Genomic DNA, 17,815 nt, shown 5'->3' on the forward strand with positions numbered 1-17,815 from the left:
CGGACAGCCATTACCTGTGCTGCTGAGGTTGATGCGATCCCTGGTGCCATCAATGCCGCCGACCTCTGTACCGCTGTCGACGCCGAGGAGCCGGACGAAGCTCCGAAAAGTCGGTCCCGAAGAGCTTGTCTTCATGCCTGTGTCCGCTTTTTCAAGCTAAGACACAACTTACATGCGTCTGGGCGATGGTCGGGCCCAAGGCACTGAAGACACCACGCGTGGGGGTCAGTACCTGAGATCTTCCGGTTGCCCTGAGTACACTTCTTGAAGTCGCTGGGAGTGTTCGATGACATGGATGGAAAAATAGCGGCGGCGGCGGCGGCGAAGTCAAAATTCTCGATGGTGCCAAAAGTAAGGGCACAAAAATGAGAAACCGCTTACGCTTGGCCTAAGAGGACCGCGACGGAAGCGAAAGAAAACTTAAAGAGGACAAAACTAGAAATAAGGGAATTTTTTAAAAACATTTGAAGGAAACAAAGAAATCGAAAGAAAAAGGAAACTAAGAAAAAATGGAGCAAAGCTCAAAACCGAAAGCTCTTTCTTTGGGCTGAACGGAGAGAGGCGGTCAAGCAGCCACTCTCCAACCGCAGAAAAGAAAAAACTGAAGCGGGACTCTCGCGCGACAGGCGGGAAGATGGCCGCGCATGCGCAGTGTGCGCGCCTCGCGCTCTGGAAGGCTCTGGCAAAGCTTTGCCTATTTTTGCTTGGGAAAAATTGCTGTTTTTGGGCCGCCGTGGGCGTCGACCCAGTCGTGAGAACAAGCAGCCTGCTTGTCCTTGGAGAACTGTTTTTTCTGCTTTTGCAGTGGGCCTGGTTATGCACACTACATGTATACTGGTGTAAGATTTGTGCTTTCTTATCATGCTGGCTTAGGACTGAAAGGGTAGCCTTATAATTTATGTACTTCTTTTTCATTGTAGGAGGGTAAACCGGGGGGGGGGGGGGTGTGGAAGTCTAGCACTGTCGGGTGCAGGTATAATGGGGGGGGGACTGCATCGAGTGGAAGGGATAATAGGGTTCAAATTTTGAATATTTCAGTAGGGGAACAGGAATGTTCATGGGTTTAGAGACATCTTTCTTTTTGTTGGACTCCCACAGCCTTGCATTATTTAGGGGTTAATCTCACTGTACATAGGTGCTGTCTTTATGAGGCTAATTAAATATCTGCTTCTCCAGACTGGGCTGGAACCTCTCTCCCCACCCCCCCCCCCCCCACCCCCGGTTTATTTACTTTTGCTGCCTGCCTGCTGCTGGGCTCTTCTCTTTTGGAGTGGAGGAGTAGCCCAGTGGTTAGTGCATCGGACTTTGATACTGGGGAACTGGGTTCAATTCCCACTGCAGCTCCTTGTTACTGTGAGCAAGTCACTTAACCCTCAATTGCCCCAGGTACAAAATAAGTACCTGTATATGTGTAAACTGCTTTGAAGGTAGTTGCAAAATACCACAGAAAGGCAGTATATCAAGTCCCATTTCCCTTTCCCCCTTACCGCGTTCTGCCTTGTCTTTCTCAAACCCCTCTCCCCCCCCCCAGGGTTAATTTCCACTTGCTCGGCAGAGAGTCACATTCGCTGCCTGCCGCTGGCCTTCGATTCTTCTCTGTAGTGTGTCCTGCCCTGTCTGACATAATTTCCTGTTTCCTCAGGGGCAGGACACGCTAGAGAGAAGACTTGGAGGCTGGCGGCAGGCAGCGAATGTGAATTGTTGCTGCAGCCTGGCGGCTCTGCCAAGCAAGTGGAGGTAAACCCAGGGATGGGAGGAGAGAGGAGGAAAAGATATCGTACCCCCTGGGGGGTGGGGGGTGTTTCAGAGAAACAGGGCGGGACAGCGGTAAAGAGAAGAAGAGGCCGGCGGCAGGCAGCAAATGCAGACTGGGGGGAGGGGGAGGAATAAGGACCCCCTAGAATATGTTATATTCGTGCAGAGATTTTTTTTGTCCTGGTAAAGGGCAACTAAAACAGACATATTATGAGAATCAGGTGCTCAATATTCAGGGTTTCTATTTACTTATGACAAATATTTATATCATACATCAAACATGAATTAGGTTGAAACCTGGGAGCATTTAAAATCTTTTTTTTTTTTTCCTGTTCCTAGATCAAAAGAAAAAAATGGCATGTAGGAACTTGCTCCTTTTGTTTTGTGGATTGCAATGGTATATTATAAAAATGCACTTGAAAATTTTTATCACTACTATTTACTACTGGTTGATATACAGCAGAAGTTAACCAAGTCGACTTCACGCTTTCTAATATAATTTTTAACAGCATTTTCTCAGTTATTACCCAAATGTGAACACAATTAAAATGTTAATAAGTTTTGGATGCTACTGAATTCTATTATTCTGTATTTCCAGTTTTGGCACAGTATAAGTCATCACAAGGACAAAATATAAGAAAACCTTCTCCTTCTTTGAGTCACTTGGCAGGGGCTTGCAGCAACCAAAGACCCACAGCTATAGGCAGAACTCAAACTCTCTCCATCCCAGCCTCTCCTAAAGGGCAACTAACACTTTTATTAACGCCTTATGCCACCTTCCCTGTCACTCTTCCTCCCAGTGCACTTTCTTTCTGCATTTTATTTCAAAGCTACTCCCCTTGGGCTGGGCTTCCTGCCACCCTTGGACCACCCCCCCCCCCCCCCCCCCCCCCAGTAACTGTGTACAGGGATATACTCTCTTAGTAATCCCAAACCAATAGTGGATTACATCCATTTGAAATTAAAGTCCCAGGGTTTAATTTCTGGGGGAATGGCCTGGAACATAGTTTCACCACTTCTTTTCAGACTCCAGAGCCAAAGGTGTTTAATTTCAGCCCCTCTCTTCCAGGCAGCCTAAAGAGGAGGGATGAACCTGGAACACAGCGGATAACACTCTGCTCCCTAACCCAACCCCTCTTCTCCTGTTGCTTCTGCCCAGGCCCACTTGTCCCCTCCCTGATTCCACAGTTTCACTTCCTTTTTGTCTACAAATTAAGCCCTGAAAGTAACCAATGCTGAATACCAGTTATTTCTATAAGTGGTGGGGCTAGGGGGAAATCCTCTGAAAATGTGATGGGGTTTCTTTCCTTAGAGATTTGAATTCAGTAAGGTCTTGGTGTTTCAGTGAATTCAGGTGGGAGGTATTAGAAGGCATGCAAGCAGGGAGTGGCATGTGCTCAGAAAACATATAAGAAATGCAACGGTTCTTCCTTGATACTGGACCTCTGGCACTCTAAGAGACCTTAATTTGCAAACTGGCATGTAGGCTTATCGAGTGCTGACCAATGTTTATCTGACTTTTATTTCCTTAGTGCTGCTTCACACTGCCACAGCTAATGGCTTCCAGATGGTGACCAGTGGTGCGCAGAGCAAGGCTATTAGTGACTGGCTGGTAACCAGCATTGAGGTGAGCTCTGCCTGAATGCAGCAGGAAGTTGCTGGATGGCTGTTACGTTATATGTAAAGCTCTCTTAGTGTAAGAATACCTCATTCAGGTTGATGACATAAACTTTTAAAGAGCTGCTTTTTGTATTTTGGATGTGTAAAAGCTGAACAATATATATTTGCTAACACTTTTCTGTATAACATGGTGAGCAAAAGGAGGTTATTAAATATTCTTTGCAAGGCCAAGGGACCTCCTGCTACTGGCACTAGCCAGAGTGCTGCTGTATGATTGCTTCTTCCTGTGTTATCCTAGGTCAGCTCACTTTAGTCCTGGAAGATTAGCGATGGTGGGCGCTGTTCTGCTCATTCTGTCTCCATGCTGGTTTCATTACTGTCTCTTGGCAGGGGCGTCTGATGGGCTTGGGAGCAGAAGACCTGCCTACCATCGTAATAGTGGCTCATTATGATTCCTTCGGTGTGGCTCCGGTAAGTACAATTTGTTGCCATGAGAGCTGGGCTATCCAGTACACAGCATGCATTTGATTTTCCTCTGTAGTCTTTGCTGCTCTGGGTTCTGGAAGTGTTGTGTTTGCATCAGGTAGCCTGCTTAGCTGTCACATATTCATCTCTCACAGTGGCTGTCCTATGGTGCAGACTCCAATGGCAGCGGGGTCTCCATGCTGCTAGAACTGGCCCGGCTCTTCTCCCGGCTCTATACTTACAAACGCACTCATGCAGGGTAAGTATCCATCCTGCCACTGCAACTCATGGTCTCTGTTGAATTCTGAATGCATTCCAGTCTCAGAGGTGAAAGTTAATTGGAAGACATTGTGGGTTACATACCTCTGTGCTCTATGAGAGAGAGAGATTTTAGGAGGGGTGGAATATTTTTTGCAGAGGTAATGTAAGTGTTCCCCCTTCTCTGTACAGATACAACTTGCTCTTCTTTGCCTCTGGAGGTGGAAAATTTAACTATCAGGGGACCAAGAGGTGGCTGGAAGACAACCTGGATCACACAGGTGAAGGGCCCCAGTCCCCTGGGAGGTCAGGTTTGGGATTGGCATTTAGAGCAGTGAATTATTAGAGATTAAATCTTGTACGCCTGACTCTGCAGGTGGGTTTAAGTGTATTGCTTTACCTGGCTGTCATTGAATATCTCTCTATATAAAACGCACCTCCAACGTTCGAATGAAGCCTCTGTTAGCCAAAAGTGAAGGGGGTGAGATCGCATTGTGTCTGCCCCGCCCACGCGTCAAACGTGATGACGTCGAGGGCGGAGCAATGACACTCATCCAATCGCAACGCTCGGCAGCGAAGCGTCAGGGAAGGAGGCGGCGCTCTCAACGTCTAGCCTTCCCTTCGCTGTGTTCCGCCTTCTTCTGACGTCAAGGATGACGTCAAAAGAAGGCGGAACACAGCGAAGGGAAACCTAGACGTCGGGAGCACCGCCTCCTTCCCTGACGCTTCGCTGCCGGAACCACGGAGGTACATTTAAAAACAAGAAAAAAAATAAAAACCATGTTGGGGGGAGCGAAGAGGGTGGCCACAAAAGAAAACAATGGGAGCGGGAGGGCAGGGGAGAAACGACACCATGGATGCGAAGGGGGGGGGGGGGGGGAAGAAGAGGGCGGCCCAGGCTGGGACATGGGAGAGAGAGGAGGAGCATGGATGCAAGGGGGGGTCATGGAAGGGAGACAGGGGACTTGCTGGAAAAGGATGAATGGAGGCGGCAGGGACAGAGGAGCATGGATGGGCATGGATTGGGAGGGCAGGGCTCAGGGAGAGAGGGCAATTGCTGGAAAGGGATGAATGGAGGGGGCAGGGGACAGAGGAGCATGGATGGTCATGGATTGGGAGGGCAGGACTCAGGGAGAGAGGGAAATTGCTGGATAGGGATGAATAGAGGGGACAGATGGGCATGGATGGATATGGATTGCAGGGCAGGCCTCAGGGAGACAGGGCAATTGCTGGATAGGGAAAAATGGAGGGGCCAGGTGACAGATGAGCATGGATGGGCATGGATTGGAAGGGCAGGACTCAGGGAGACGGGAATTGCTGAATAGGGATGAATGGAGGGAACAGATGGCCATGGATGGGCATGGATTGGAAGGGCAGGACTCAGGGAGAGGGGAATTGCTGGATAGGGATGAATGGAGGGCACAGATGGGCATGGATGCATATGGATTGCAGGGCAGGCCTCAGGCAGAGAGGGGAATTGCTGGATAGGGATGAATGGAGGGGCCAGGTGAAAGAGGAGCATGGATTGGAAGGGCAGGACTCAGGGAGAGGGGAATTGCTGGATAGGAATGAATGGAGGGGACAGATGGCCATGGATGGATATGGATTGCAGGGCAGGCCTCAGGCAGAGAGGGGAAATGCTGGATAGGAAAAAATGGAGGGGCCAGGTGACAAAGGAGCATGGATTGGAAGGGCAGGACTCATGGAGAGGGGAATTGCTGGATACGGATGAATGGAAGGGACAGATGGCCATGGATGCATATGGATTGCAGGGCAGGCCTCAGGGAGACAGCGGAATTGCTGGATAGGGATGAATGGAGGGGCCAGGTGACAGAGGAGCATGGATTGGACTCACACTTTCACTCTGACTCTCAAACACTCACTCTCACATACACTCTCCCAAACACACAAACTCCGAGGAAAACCTTGCTAGCGCCCGTTTCATTTGTGTCAGAAACGGGCCTTTTTTACTAGTATTAGTTATATTGTTCCTTAAAGCACCTTGGGTGGCAGACTCTTTATCCAAGGAGTGCTGTGTGCATGCTTCAGGAGTAACACAAATGCAAAGCATGTTGGGATAGAATATGCCATGTAACTGCCATTTATAATGTATCGTCATTGCATAATTGGCGGGTTCTCTTTCTGCTCCCCACAAATTTGCAAGATAAGACCATTGTAAAAAGGCAGCCACAAGGAAAGTGAAACCTTGGGATGTGAGGAGTATAAAGTAGGGTCTTCAGAGAAGCTAGAAATCAAGTAGAACATTGCACCCTGGAATCTCCTGTCTCCTTCAGTGCCACTAGTGCAGAAGAACTCCATGTACCCTTGCAGGGGGTAAGGACGCTACAGGAGGGGAGTTGCTGCTGATTCGGAAGGTTATGATGGGATGCATTTCTGGTTTGCTTTCAGATTCCAGCCTGCTACAGGATAATGTGGCCTTTGTCCTGTGCCTAGATACCTTGGGCCAGGGAGACACACTGCACCTCCATGTCTCGAAGCCCCCCAGGGAGGGGACGCTGCAGCACACCTTCCTGAGGGAGTTAGAGATGGTGAGAATCTGAGGGGGGGGGGGTGGGGTGCAGGATTCAGTCAGGGGGTTGGGTTCTACTCATTCCCTACTAAGCTGAGCCCTCCTGGGTTGTACAGCCTGTCATCTGTAACCAGAGATTTCAGAGCATAAACTTCAAACTCTATAGTTGGAGACCAAAGAGTCAGACAGCAGCTCTCCCAACTGAGCTAAGCAGGAACTCCCTTTAAATCCTTTCTCTCTCCTCCTCTTGAGACTGAGAAAGTGCCCTTCCTCCCACTCCCAAATGTTGCTTTAAGCTACTGTATACATTATCCTCATAGGTGATTGCCAGCCAGTTTCCAGAAGTGAAATTCTCCATGGTACACAAAAAGATAAACCTAGCAGAGGACATGTTGGCGTGGGAGCATGAGCGTTTTGCCATTCGTCGCCTGCCCTCATTCACTGTCTCACACCTGGAGAGTCACCGGGAGGGGCTCAGGAACAGCATCATGGATGTGAGGTGAGTGTCTCACAGCTTAAATCAAAAGCTGTCTCATTTCTGTTTTGTTTTCAAAGTAGTGTTTGAAAACCTTTACTTACAGTGATGTGAAAAAGTTTTCGTCCCTTCTCTTGATTTCCCCTATTATTGCATACTTATATGTCATCGAGTGGTTTCTGATCTTTAAACAAAATATGTTAGAAGAAACCTGAGTAAACATAACACAGTTTTAAAGTTGTTACTTTATTTACTTGAGGAACAAAGTTATCTAACACCCATATCACCCATGTAAAAAAGTAACTGTGCCCTAAACTTAATAACTGGTTGTACCACCTTTAGCAGCAATAATTGCAACCAAATGCTTCCTATAACTTGATATCAGTCTTTCACGTTGCTGTTGAGGAATCTTAGCCCACTCTTGTTGTAGAACTGCTTAATTCGGACACATTCATAGGTTTTTTGTGCATTAACTGCTCAGTTCAGGTCCTGCCACAGCATCTCTATTGGGTTCAATTCACGACTTTTGACTAGACCAATCCAAAACTTTTAATTTTGTTTCTTGTTTTTTTTTTTTTTTTTTTTCAATTTTCAACATTGTTTAATATTTTCATTTGGTCATCACTTCTGTTTTTTTTTTTTTTTCCTTTTTTTATCTTTAAGACATGAACAATAATTGTTATGATATTGTGCAGTTTGGTAAATCCCAACAGGGTTCCCTTTTCATCTTGTGGCTTCTTTTTTTTTTTTTTTAATTTATAAAGCTTATTAAACATGCCACATAAATTTCAACTGCACAGCATCTCAGCCCGTACAACATTAATTCCCCCCATTCCCAAACTTCAAGGTACAGACAAATATTCAGTAAATAATATCATACCCCTTATCTCCTCCATTTTCCCCCTCCCTCTCTGTTTGTCTCCATTACCTCAGTCCCAATTAGTCCCCACTCATCCTCCCTTCTTCCCCCCCCCCCCCCCCCCCCCTCCATTAAGGTGTTTCCCCAATATCGGTCAAAATGCATCCATTCTGCTGCTTCAGAATTATACCTCCCCCTCCTTTTGTCGGTCAGTTCTTCTATCGCTATTAGTCCCCTGAGCCTCCCCATCCAATTATGCACTGTGAGCCCCTCCGCCTTCTTCCAGAACACCGCTATTAAGGATTTTGCAGCTGCCAATCCTTCTTTAATTTTGTTTCTCCTCAGCTGTTCATATGTAGACTTGCTTTTGTGTTTTGGATCATTGTCTTGCTGCATAATCCAATGATGCTTCAGCTTACTGACAGATGACTGAACATGCACCTTAAGAATTTTCTGATACAGTGAAGAATTCACGGTTCCTTAAATAATGGCAAATTTTCCAGGTCCTGAAGCAGCAAAGCATCCCTACACCATCACACCACCACCGTGTTTGACTGTTGTTATGATGCTCTTACTGTAGAATGCTATATTTGCTTTACACCAGACGTGATAGAACCTGTGTTGTCCACAGAGTTCCACTTTTTTGACTTGTCTGTCCATAGAACATTATCCCAAAAGGCTTGGGGATCATCCAGGTGATATATACATTGATGTTAGTCTTGGATAGCAGTGGTTTCTGCCTTGCCACTTTCCCATGAATCCCATTCTTACCTAGTCTGTTTCTTATTGTTGGGTCATGAACATTGACCTTAGCTGAGGTTAGAGAGTCCTCCAGTTCTTTAGATGTTTTTCTGGGAAGTTTTGTGACCTCTCAGATGAGTTGTTGCTGTACCCTTGAAGTAATTTTCACTATTCAGAGTTTCCTCCATTTAGAAATAATGGCTTTCCTTGTGGTTTGGTGGCAGTAGAGTCTCTAGATAGAAATATTTGAGGTGGTAACAGGGAGGCAAGACATTTTCATACATAATCATTTCCCTCCCTCACACTTTTAAATAAGCTATAAAAGACACTATAAAAAAAAAAGTCACAAGGATCTTCTATGCATAAGGAAGCTCCCTAGCTAGTTTCAGCCACCCAAGAAAACCATCACTGTAACTGCTAGCAGCATTATTTTGCAAATTCTTCTGTATGGGAGTGAAACCTCTATTCCACATAAGACTAAACAGAATCCAGAGATGCAAAGTTACCCTGTTCCACAATCTTGCTTTTAAAACTACACCCTAAAGCAGTGTGGGATTTATAGTCCTTGATTCTACCCATAAGAACATAAGAATAGCCATATTAGATCAGACCAGTGGTCCATCTAGCCCAGAGTCCTGCTTCCAACGGTGGCTAATCCAGGTCACAAGTACCTGGCAGAAACCCAATTAGTAGCAACATTCCATGCTACCAATCCCAGGGCAAGTAGTGGCTTCCCCCATGTCTATCTCAATAACAGACTTTCCCCCAGGACCTTGTCTAAACCTTTTTTTTTTTTTAAACCCAGATAAGCTACTACTACTTCTACTTGACATTTCTAGAGCGCTACTAGGGTTACTAGGGTTAAAAAGGACAGTCCCTGCTCAAAGGAGCTTACAATCTAAAGGACGAAATGACAAGTTGGGGCAGTCTAGATTTCTTGAATAGAGGTAAAGTGGTTAGGTGCCAAAGGTGACATTGAAGAGGTGGGCTTTGAGCAAGGATTTGAAGATGGGCAGGGAGGGGGCCTGGCGAATGGGTTCAGGGAGTTTATTCCAAGCATGGGGTGAGGCGAGGCATGGGGTGAGGCTGTTACCATATCCTCTGGCAGCTTAACTATTCTTTGAGCGAAAAAATATTTTCTCCTATTTGTTTTAAAAGTATTTCCATGTAATTTCATTGAGTGTAAGGTTCAATATATAGCAGGGATACTCAGTCAATCCTCAGGACACACTAAGCCAGTCTAGTTTTCAAGATATCCACAATGAATATGCATGAAATAGATTTGCATACAGTGGAGGCAGTGTATGCAAATCTATCTCATCCATATTCATTGTGAGTATCCTGAAAACCTGACTGGCTAGGTGTGTCCCAAGGACTGGGTTGAGAACCCCTAATATATAATGAGGTTTAGATTCAGCAAGGCTGGTTTCAATCAAGCCTGGCTGTGTTCAGTCAGCTGAATCTAATTATCAATTACATTTGGTCAATTGACTAACTAAGGGGGCAGTTTTTCACATGGATAATAGCAATTTTTAAATTGTATGTTTACTCAGGTTCTCTTTGTCTAATACAGTATTACATTTTGTTTAAAGATTAGATACCATTCATTGTGATATATGCAATAGTAGGGGAAATTGGGGGTGGGAGGGAACTTTCACATTACTATAAATGCATTATCCTTGAAAAAATCTCCAGCAAACTAGGAGGTGCAAGCTAAGCCTTACCAATTAATACCAGAAGTACTGGGAGAGGGGAGGGCAAGGTAGGAGCATGAGAAGGTCTGATGATAAAAGAGGGAAGGGTGGGGGAGGGAGAACAGGGCTATCTATTGAAGTTTTTCCCCATCAGTGCACACTGTCACTGTTTGCCTCTGCAGGTTGCGAGTCGACACCAGTACTTTAACCCGAAACACTAGAATCATTGCTGAGGCATTAACCAGGGTCATTTACAACCTCACTGAGAAGGTAACGACCTCCTTTCACATCCCTGTCTCACTACTTGTAAAACACAGTCTAACCTCTTCCTTAATTGTTCCCAGGGGGCACCTGAAAACCTACAGATCTTCACCGAACAGATGGTAAGGGAATCACTCATGGCGTTATGCTACATTGCTGGTATCAGGGAGTGTAGAGGGGTGGCTGGGGATGATACAGTGAGATGTCAGAGATGGACAAGAGGAGGAAGCAGGCACAGAAACTGGTGTGTGTATGAACAGTGTAGAGATTATCGTCTCTTCTCTTCATTCTGTCTGGCAGCAGGTTCAGCAGGAACAGCTAGATGCAGTGATGCAATGGCTGACTAGCCAGCCACGAGCAGCACAGCTGGTGGAGAAGGATAGCACCTTCCTGCATACCCTAGAGTACTCATTGAGTCGCTACTTGAAGGATATCCGGTTGCACTATGTGAAGGCTGACAAGCGGTAGGTGGTTCTGGAAATGGGAAGTTATACATTATATTAGATATGTCTCTTCAAAGTATTAGTTTGCTTTTCTTTTGGCTTTTAGTCTTAATCCTGCTTCTTCTTTCAGTCTAGTCCCAAACAATTTGGTTTCTTATGTTTAGTGCTTGCACCATCCTGTCTGTGCAGACTGTGAGTTAATCAAGTGCCTTCTGCTGAGCCCAGAAGCCCCAGTTTCTTTGCCAGTAGGGCAGTAATGACCAGAGGGAATAGCTACTGGTCCTCAGCCCCCTTCTTTATCAGAGATGCCAAGTTTCTCAGTTCCATTGTGAAGACTTTTTGGCCAGTCCTGGCTTTGAACTTAGATCCTAAAGCAGTGTGGAATTTTGTAGTGTCTGATCCTGCCCATTGAAATCAGTGCTGCAAGTCCCATAAAGCACCATGATGGGGGTGGTCAGAAATCCAGGACTGCCCCAAAATCTCCAGCTTGGAACAGGGAACCTGGCATCTCTGCTTTTATATTTGTCATCTTTTTATCCAACCCCCCTCAAAAATGCTCAGAATGAGTTACAAAAAAAAAAAAGCATACACAAAACAAGCTGCATTTAAATGTTAAAAATCAATAACATCGAAGATGACTTAAACAATCCAATCTGCAGAGAAAATCAACTCCCCATTTCCCACATCTCAGGTGAGGGGCATTTACTGTCCACCCTTAACTACACCAAGTCTTGTGGCTATACTCCATTTCTGCTTCGATTCACCAAGTAACAGGAGGGGGGGGGGGGGTGATTCCAGCTGTTGTGCTTGCTTTTATTAGATGCTGCCCCTGCATCCTGTCATGCGTGCTTTCATATATGTGCTCTGTAGAGAACTCTTGAGGGCCCACCCCCCTGGGATGGAGTGTTTTGTAAAGATAACTGGTTTGTTTCCACAGGGATCCCGAATTTGTGTTCTATGATCAGTTAAAGCAGACAGTGCATGCATACAGGTAACTGCAGCCCATTTTGTCTTTACTCTGACTCTCCTCCTCCTCCTTCAGCTCTCATGTTATGTTGTTGTGCTTTTCAGGGTTAAACCAGCTGTCTTTGACCTGCTGTTGGCTCTGTGTATAGCAGCTTATCTTGGAGTTGCTTATATCGCGGTGCAGGTGAGTGAGAATGGGATGTGGGAGATTGGCCACAATTAATCTTCCCCTAGAGCAGTGGTTCTCAACTTTTTTTTCATTGTGACACACCTGACATACAATGCAGATGTGTGTGACACACTGCTTACTGTACTCCAAGGCTGAACTGAAAAATGGCTTAAGTAACTCTTAGGAAGTAATTTTATATACCATTTTTGTGCATAAACACTCTTTTATGTGCATGAAAGGGCTTGTATAAAATTACTTTGTTTAAAAGTTTGCATGGTGCAAATAATTGCATGTCTTTAGACAGCTTTACAGTAGGCATGTTTGGAAGAGGAATTGGGGCAGAATGATTTATGCACATATATTAATGAGCTGTCATTTATGCCAACCTATAAAAGGAATCATTTCCATGGCTTCAGTATAGATGTGATTTCTGCAGGGATGTGTGATAGTATCAGTAACAGAAACATTCATATCAGCACAGATATTCCGCTGTAGTGTACTTGCACTGCTTGAGCTTGGATCTTCAAGTCTGGCTTTCTTTTTGATAACAAATCTATCCATGACAAGTTGTAAACTCTAAGAATAGAAGTAACAGAAAAAAAGAGGTGGTAAGAAATGTTCTGATTCAGGTCTTTCTCCCTGCCAAGGGTCAAAAAAATGGTATTAACTTTTTTTCTCTTATTCTTACAATTATGCCACTAGGGTGGGAAGGGGATTATACCCATTCAATTACATTTTTTTTAATTTTTATTAGCATTTTCAGAAAAACACAGATTACATTATCATATTTTCAACAAAGCCATTCAATTACATTTAAAATGTCTCAAGAAGGAGATAGGAGGGTAATTTTATACAGCAACAAAAGTAAGAAATCTCAAAAAGTGCCTATTTCAAACCTGTTTTATAACAGCACCTATGGGGGGGGGGGGTGGTTACCACTATTTTGTATTGCAGGTTATGCGTTAACATTAAAATTTGTGCTCCCAATTAAAGCGGAAGCACTTAGCACCTATTTGGGAGATGTTAAGTGGTCCCATGTTAATTCTGCATGAGGCAGGCAGTGTGCGATAAGTTCTACATGTTAAATGCCAAACACCTTCCACATGGTTGCACAGTAAAATGCACTTTAAGTACTAATTAGGGTCCCTGTGTGCCTTCATAAAATTACCCACCAAACCCACAGAAATTTCAGGTAAAATGAAGGTGCGCATATTTACACCTGCTCAGAAGCAGGTGAACAACACATGCAAATCAGAACTGCCTCCATGCTCGGCCAAAACTATGGCCCGAAAAATGCCTTTACACAGGTTAGAGAAAACTATGCACCGCATGTAACCCACTTGTAATAAAGCTTTGATGCATGAAAAATTTTTTATAGAATTATTCCCAAGTAAATCTAGGGCATTTCATTTTACATTACAGCCAAGTATCCAATTTATATTCAAGTTATTCAGTCTCATTCAGTAATAGCAACACAAACTTTCTCCCTTGCTAGGTGTGTTGTAATGTAAAATAATATAAAAACATACAAACATGACACTGAGATTCTTATCGTACCATTTTAAGGTGCTTCAACTTTAGGCTTTGATGTTAGCTTCAGAACTTTTAGTACAAGAATAGTGCTGGGCAGACTTCTATGGTCTGTGCCCTGAGAATGGCAAGGACAAATCAAACTCAGGTATACATATAAAGTATCACATACCATGAAAAATGAGTTTATCTTGTTGGGCATTCTGGATGGACCGTTCAGGTCTTTATCTGCTGTCATATACTATGTTATGTATTAATTCCCCACAATGCTGGAGATTCCTGGAAGTTTTGTCACGGGCCCCAGCAATGTCTAAAACAAGTTCTGGCAGATATGTCTACCATCGATTTTTTTTTTCTCTGCATCCCTATCCGCCCTGCCCAGCATTGCCCTCTGTGTCCCCATCCCCCAGCCAGGTGCCAGCATCTCTCCCTCTGTCTACTTTCCGTCCTGTACCCCCCCCCCCCCCCCCCCCCCCCCCCCCCAAAAAAAAAAAAAAAAAAAATTTCCAGTAACTCTCTCCTCTTCCTCCTGCCCCCCTCTCCCGGGGTCCAGCAAGTATTCCTCTCTTCTGCCTCTCCTTTGGGAGTCCAGCACTTCTCCTTCTTTCCCCGCAGTCCCTGGCATCTTTCTCTCCCCACCCCTTCCCCTACTCCCACCTGTCTGTCTCTTCCACAATATGTAAGAAGCCAGATTTACTTACCTTCTTACCAGTACCAAGCAGCAGCCCTTCCACAGAACCAGGTTCCTTCTCCTCCACCTGGCACACTATGCAGGTGAAAGTCTGCAATGTTGCACCTTCTTGGAGTTGGAGGGAAATAGACACACACAACACTGACTACCCTTGAGAGGGAATGGGGGTGAAGTGGAGTGAAGGTGAAGGGATAGCTGAAGGAAACCCAATAGGCCAGATCAACTTCACTCATGCTTTCCTCACAACCTGTGTCCTACCTCTTCAACTGGAACAGTTGCCAAACGTGAAAAACATACCACCAGCATCACTTCCTGGTGGGAGAAGACAGGTTGTGAGGAAAGGCATATGCAGCTCTTTCATTTCCTGGCCCTGCTTTCATTTCACTTCAGGGTGGGAGGGTTGAAGTTGACTGCTCCTCAAGGGCTGGCTGAGCTGGCAGCTATGGAGAAATTAGATCTTACCTGCTAATTTGCTTTCCTTTAGTCCCTCCGGACCGGACCAGGATTGGACTGATGGGTTATGCTCGCCTACCAGCAGGTGGAGACTGAGAAAAAACTCTGACTCTAGAGAGCCAATAGGAGCCCTGGCCATGTGACCTTAGCCTCAGTATTTGAATAACAAAGCAGGAAAGAAAGAAAGGCCTTCTGTGCCGTATGGAATCCTAGCAGCCACAAAGCACTCGGCAATGCCAAGTATCAGAGCTCACCAGCAACTCTCACCAGAGAAGTGGTATGGCCCGATATGTATTACAGCTCACCAGCAACTCTCACTAGAGAAGTGGTATGGCTCACTTGTACTATAGCTCACCAGCAACTCTCACCAGAGAAGCGATATGGCTCACATGTAATATAGCTCACCAGCAACTCTCCCCAGAGAAATGGTATGGCTCACGTATAATATAGCTCACCCGCAACTCTCACCAGAGAAGTGGTATGGCTCACTTGTCTTATAGCTCACCAGCAACTCTCACCAGAGAAGTGGTATGGCCCACTTAAGATTTTATATATATTCCATCAACTGAGCTTACCAGCAACTCTCACCAGAAAAGTGGTAAATCATATTTAAGGTTTTATAGATATTCCAGCAACTGAGCTCAGCCACAACTCTCACCAGAGAAGTGGTATGGCGTATTTAAGGTTTTATAGATTCCAGCAATTGAGCTCACCAGCAACCACCAGAGAAGTGGTATAGACCACGTAAAGTTCTGTATATATATAGTATTGTTCCACGAATCGTAAAGGAATGAATACACTTCCTACTGAATACACTTCCTACTTAATAAAAGAAGCTAAAGAGTAGAGAGAACATGGGAGGGGCCTGGTCCGGTCCGGAGGGACTAAAGGAAAGCAAATTAGCAGGTAAGATCTAATTTCTCCTTCCTTAGCGTCCCTCCGGACCGGACCAGGATTGGACTGATGGGAAGTACCAAAGCAGTAATCTGAAGGGAAGGACCCTATGAAAACTGCAGAGAAATGTTCATGCTGCATAGGCCACCTGGCGACAACATGTAGTGTGTCCCAATGAGCAAAATAAAATGAAACTAGGACTAAGTTGCCAACTTACCAATGTGCACCGAGAGCACCAAAAATCGCCGTAGTAAGAATAGAGCCCGCTTCTGAAGTTGTGGAATATGTTGTAATACGCTGTGGAACTGCCCTCTCAGCGAGAAGAGAAATAGACATTCTCATTTCCTTGATCCTTCGCGATATAGCGGGTTAGAAACAATGAAAAACTTTTACGCCTACTGGCTAGAAGGACAAAACCAATAAGAAAAAACCGATTGGGAAAGGTGAAAACTTTAAACTACAGCAGACCGAAAAGAAGTTACCAACCATAGAAGTATTCCACACATAGATCTACTTGCTGCAATGGCTACTGGGAAACACTGCTTGAAGAGGAAAACTTTATAGAAAAAGTTATGGCTACTAGAAAACAGAACTTTAAGAGTCTGTTCACCTAGTTCACCTAGCTGGTGGACGAAGCGGGAGGTACAGGTGCAGGACTCCTTTAAGAAACCGCTTTGACAGTGGATGCTGCATAAGCGTGTGGTTGTCAACAGTATCATGCATCATTGATAGAGCTGCCAAATGAACTCTAATGGATGAGTAAGACAGACAAGATTTCGCAAGATGCAGAAGATATTCCAAAACATGCAAAATGGATACTGTTTGTGGAATGAAGTGGCGAGAGGAGTACCACAGAGTGAACCGTCGCCACTTTGATTTATAGGACTTTAATGTAGATTTCTGTCTGGAAGCAATTAAAACTTGAAGTACTTCCTGCGAAAATATCAAAGATGTTGCAGACCCAGTAACCACGCCATAAGTTTGAGTGACTGGGGGTCCGGATGTAGAAGGGTGCCTTGGTTCTGCGTAAACACCTAGTGAGATGATGGAAGAAACGCATAAAGAAGGCTGAAAAAACCCCTGCTGGACGTTGGCATCTGTCCCTGTCTCCGTCAAGACTGTTGCTGAACGGAAGAAGCAAGAAATGTTCGTGAGCCTGAAGGCAAAAAGAGATAGCCCTGAAGTGTCGCAGTGAGGAAGTAAGGCTGAAAAAAATGAGTCCATTCACCTAAATGCAGGGTGACACAACTAAGAAAAAATGAGTACAAACTCAAGAGTATACTCTTAACTCCTCCTTGGCGGATGACATAACCCATTGCCATGGCAAGGACCAACATAGCTCTCTCCGCCTTGTTTGTCAGTAGGGAAAACAAAATTCACCCGAAGGTAAAACGAATTGCTGAGGTCCCCCAGAAAAAAAAATATATACAAACAAGCTTCTGCCAAAAGTGTACTGCACGAAGCATCCCAATGACAGAACTAAGGTTCTTGAGATAACTAGATGACACTTAAATAGTGCGATTGATGACCCTGAGATTCGCAATAGGATGAAGGAAAATTCCTTCTTGGGCATTAGAAAGTAAAATTGCATTCTGCAGAATAGAGCGAGGAAATGGCCGAAGGCCCAAGGTCACCAAGAAAAATATAAACTGGGATGTTTGCAGAGGAGACAAAAGACTGTGCGCCAACCTGACTAAACAAAGAGAAAATCAGAGATATCTGATGAGAGATCAAATGAGAGATCAAATGAGAGGCCTGGCTACAATCACCACCCAACCTAGAGACTGTAAGAAATGCAACACCCGGTGCGTGACCTGAGAACTCTGCTGATAAGACTTTCTCCAATTAGGCAGTCGTCTAGGTAAGAATGAAATGACCCTAAGAGCGCAATGAACATCCTCTTAGATCTATAAAAGAACGGAAGAGAGAGTACTGCTGAAAATGACCGGTTAATGCATAAGCAAAAAACTAGCCATTCTCTGGATCCTGAGGAGAAGAGGAAGGGTGACCA

General features: G+C 45.0%; 1 protein-coding gene across 4 annotated transcripts in view; it reads left to right on the forward strand.

The window, feature by feature from the left end:
* The window catches only part of NCLN (nicalin), a 50,523-nt gene that overhangs the window by 17,119 nt on the left and 15,589 nt on the right, over positions 1-17,815 (forward strand). For 2 of the 4 annotated variants that reach the window (XM_030218857.1, XM_030218859.1), the window contains exons 4-14: positions 3,288-3,382; positions 3,766-3,846; positions 3,996-4,099; positions 4,291-4,379; positions 6,508-6,647; positions 6,949-7,127; positions 10,580-10,667; positions 10,742-10,780; positions 10,962-11,122; positions 12,039-12,092; positions 12,173-12,251. In XM_030218857.1, coding sequence (XP_030074717.1) covers positions 3,288-3,382; positions 3,766-3,846; positions 3,996-4,099; positions 4,291-4,379; positions 6,508-6,647; positions 6,949-7,127; positions 10,580-10,667; positions 10,742-10,780; positions 10,962-11,122; positions 12,039-12,092; positions 12,173-12,251 — 1,109 coding nt within the window. Of the gene's footprint in view, positions 1-3,287; positions 3,383-3,765; positions 3,847-3,995; positions 4,100-4,290; positions 4,380-6,507; positions 6,648-6,948; positions 7,128-10,579; positions 10,668-10,741; positions 10,781-10,958; positions 11,123-12,038; positions 12,093-12,172; positions 12,252-17,815 lie in introns of all 4 variants that reach the window. The other 2 variants (XM_030218856.1, XM_030218858.1) reach the window with 1 other exon arrangement.

Source organism: Microcaecilia unicolor, chromosome 11, assembly GCF_901765095.1.
Source record: "Microcaecilia unicolor chromosome 11, aMicUni1.1, whole genome shotgun sequence".
Lineage (NCBI taxonomy): Eukaryota > Metazoa > Chordata > Amphibia > Gymnophiona > Siphonopidae > Microcaecilia > Microcaecilia unicolor.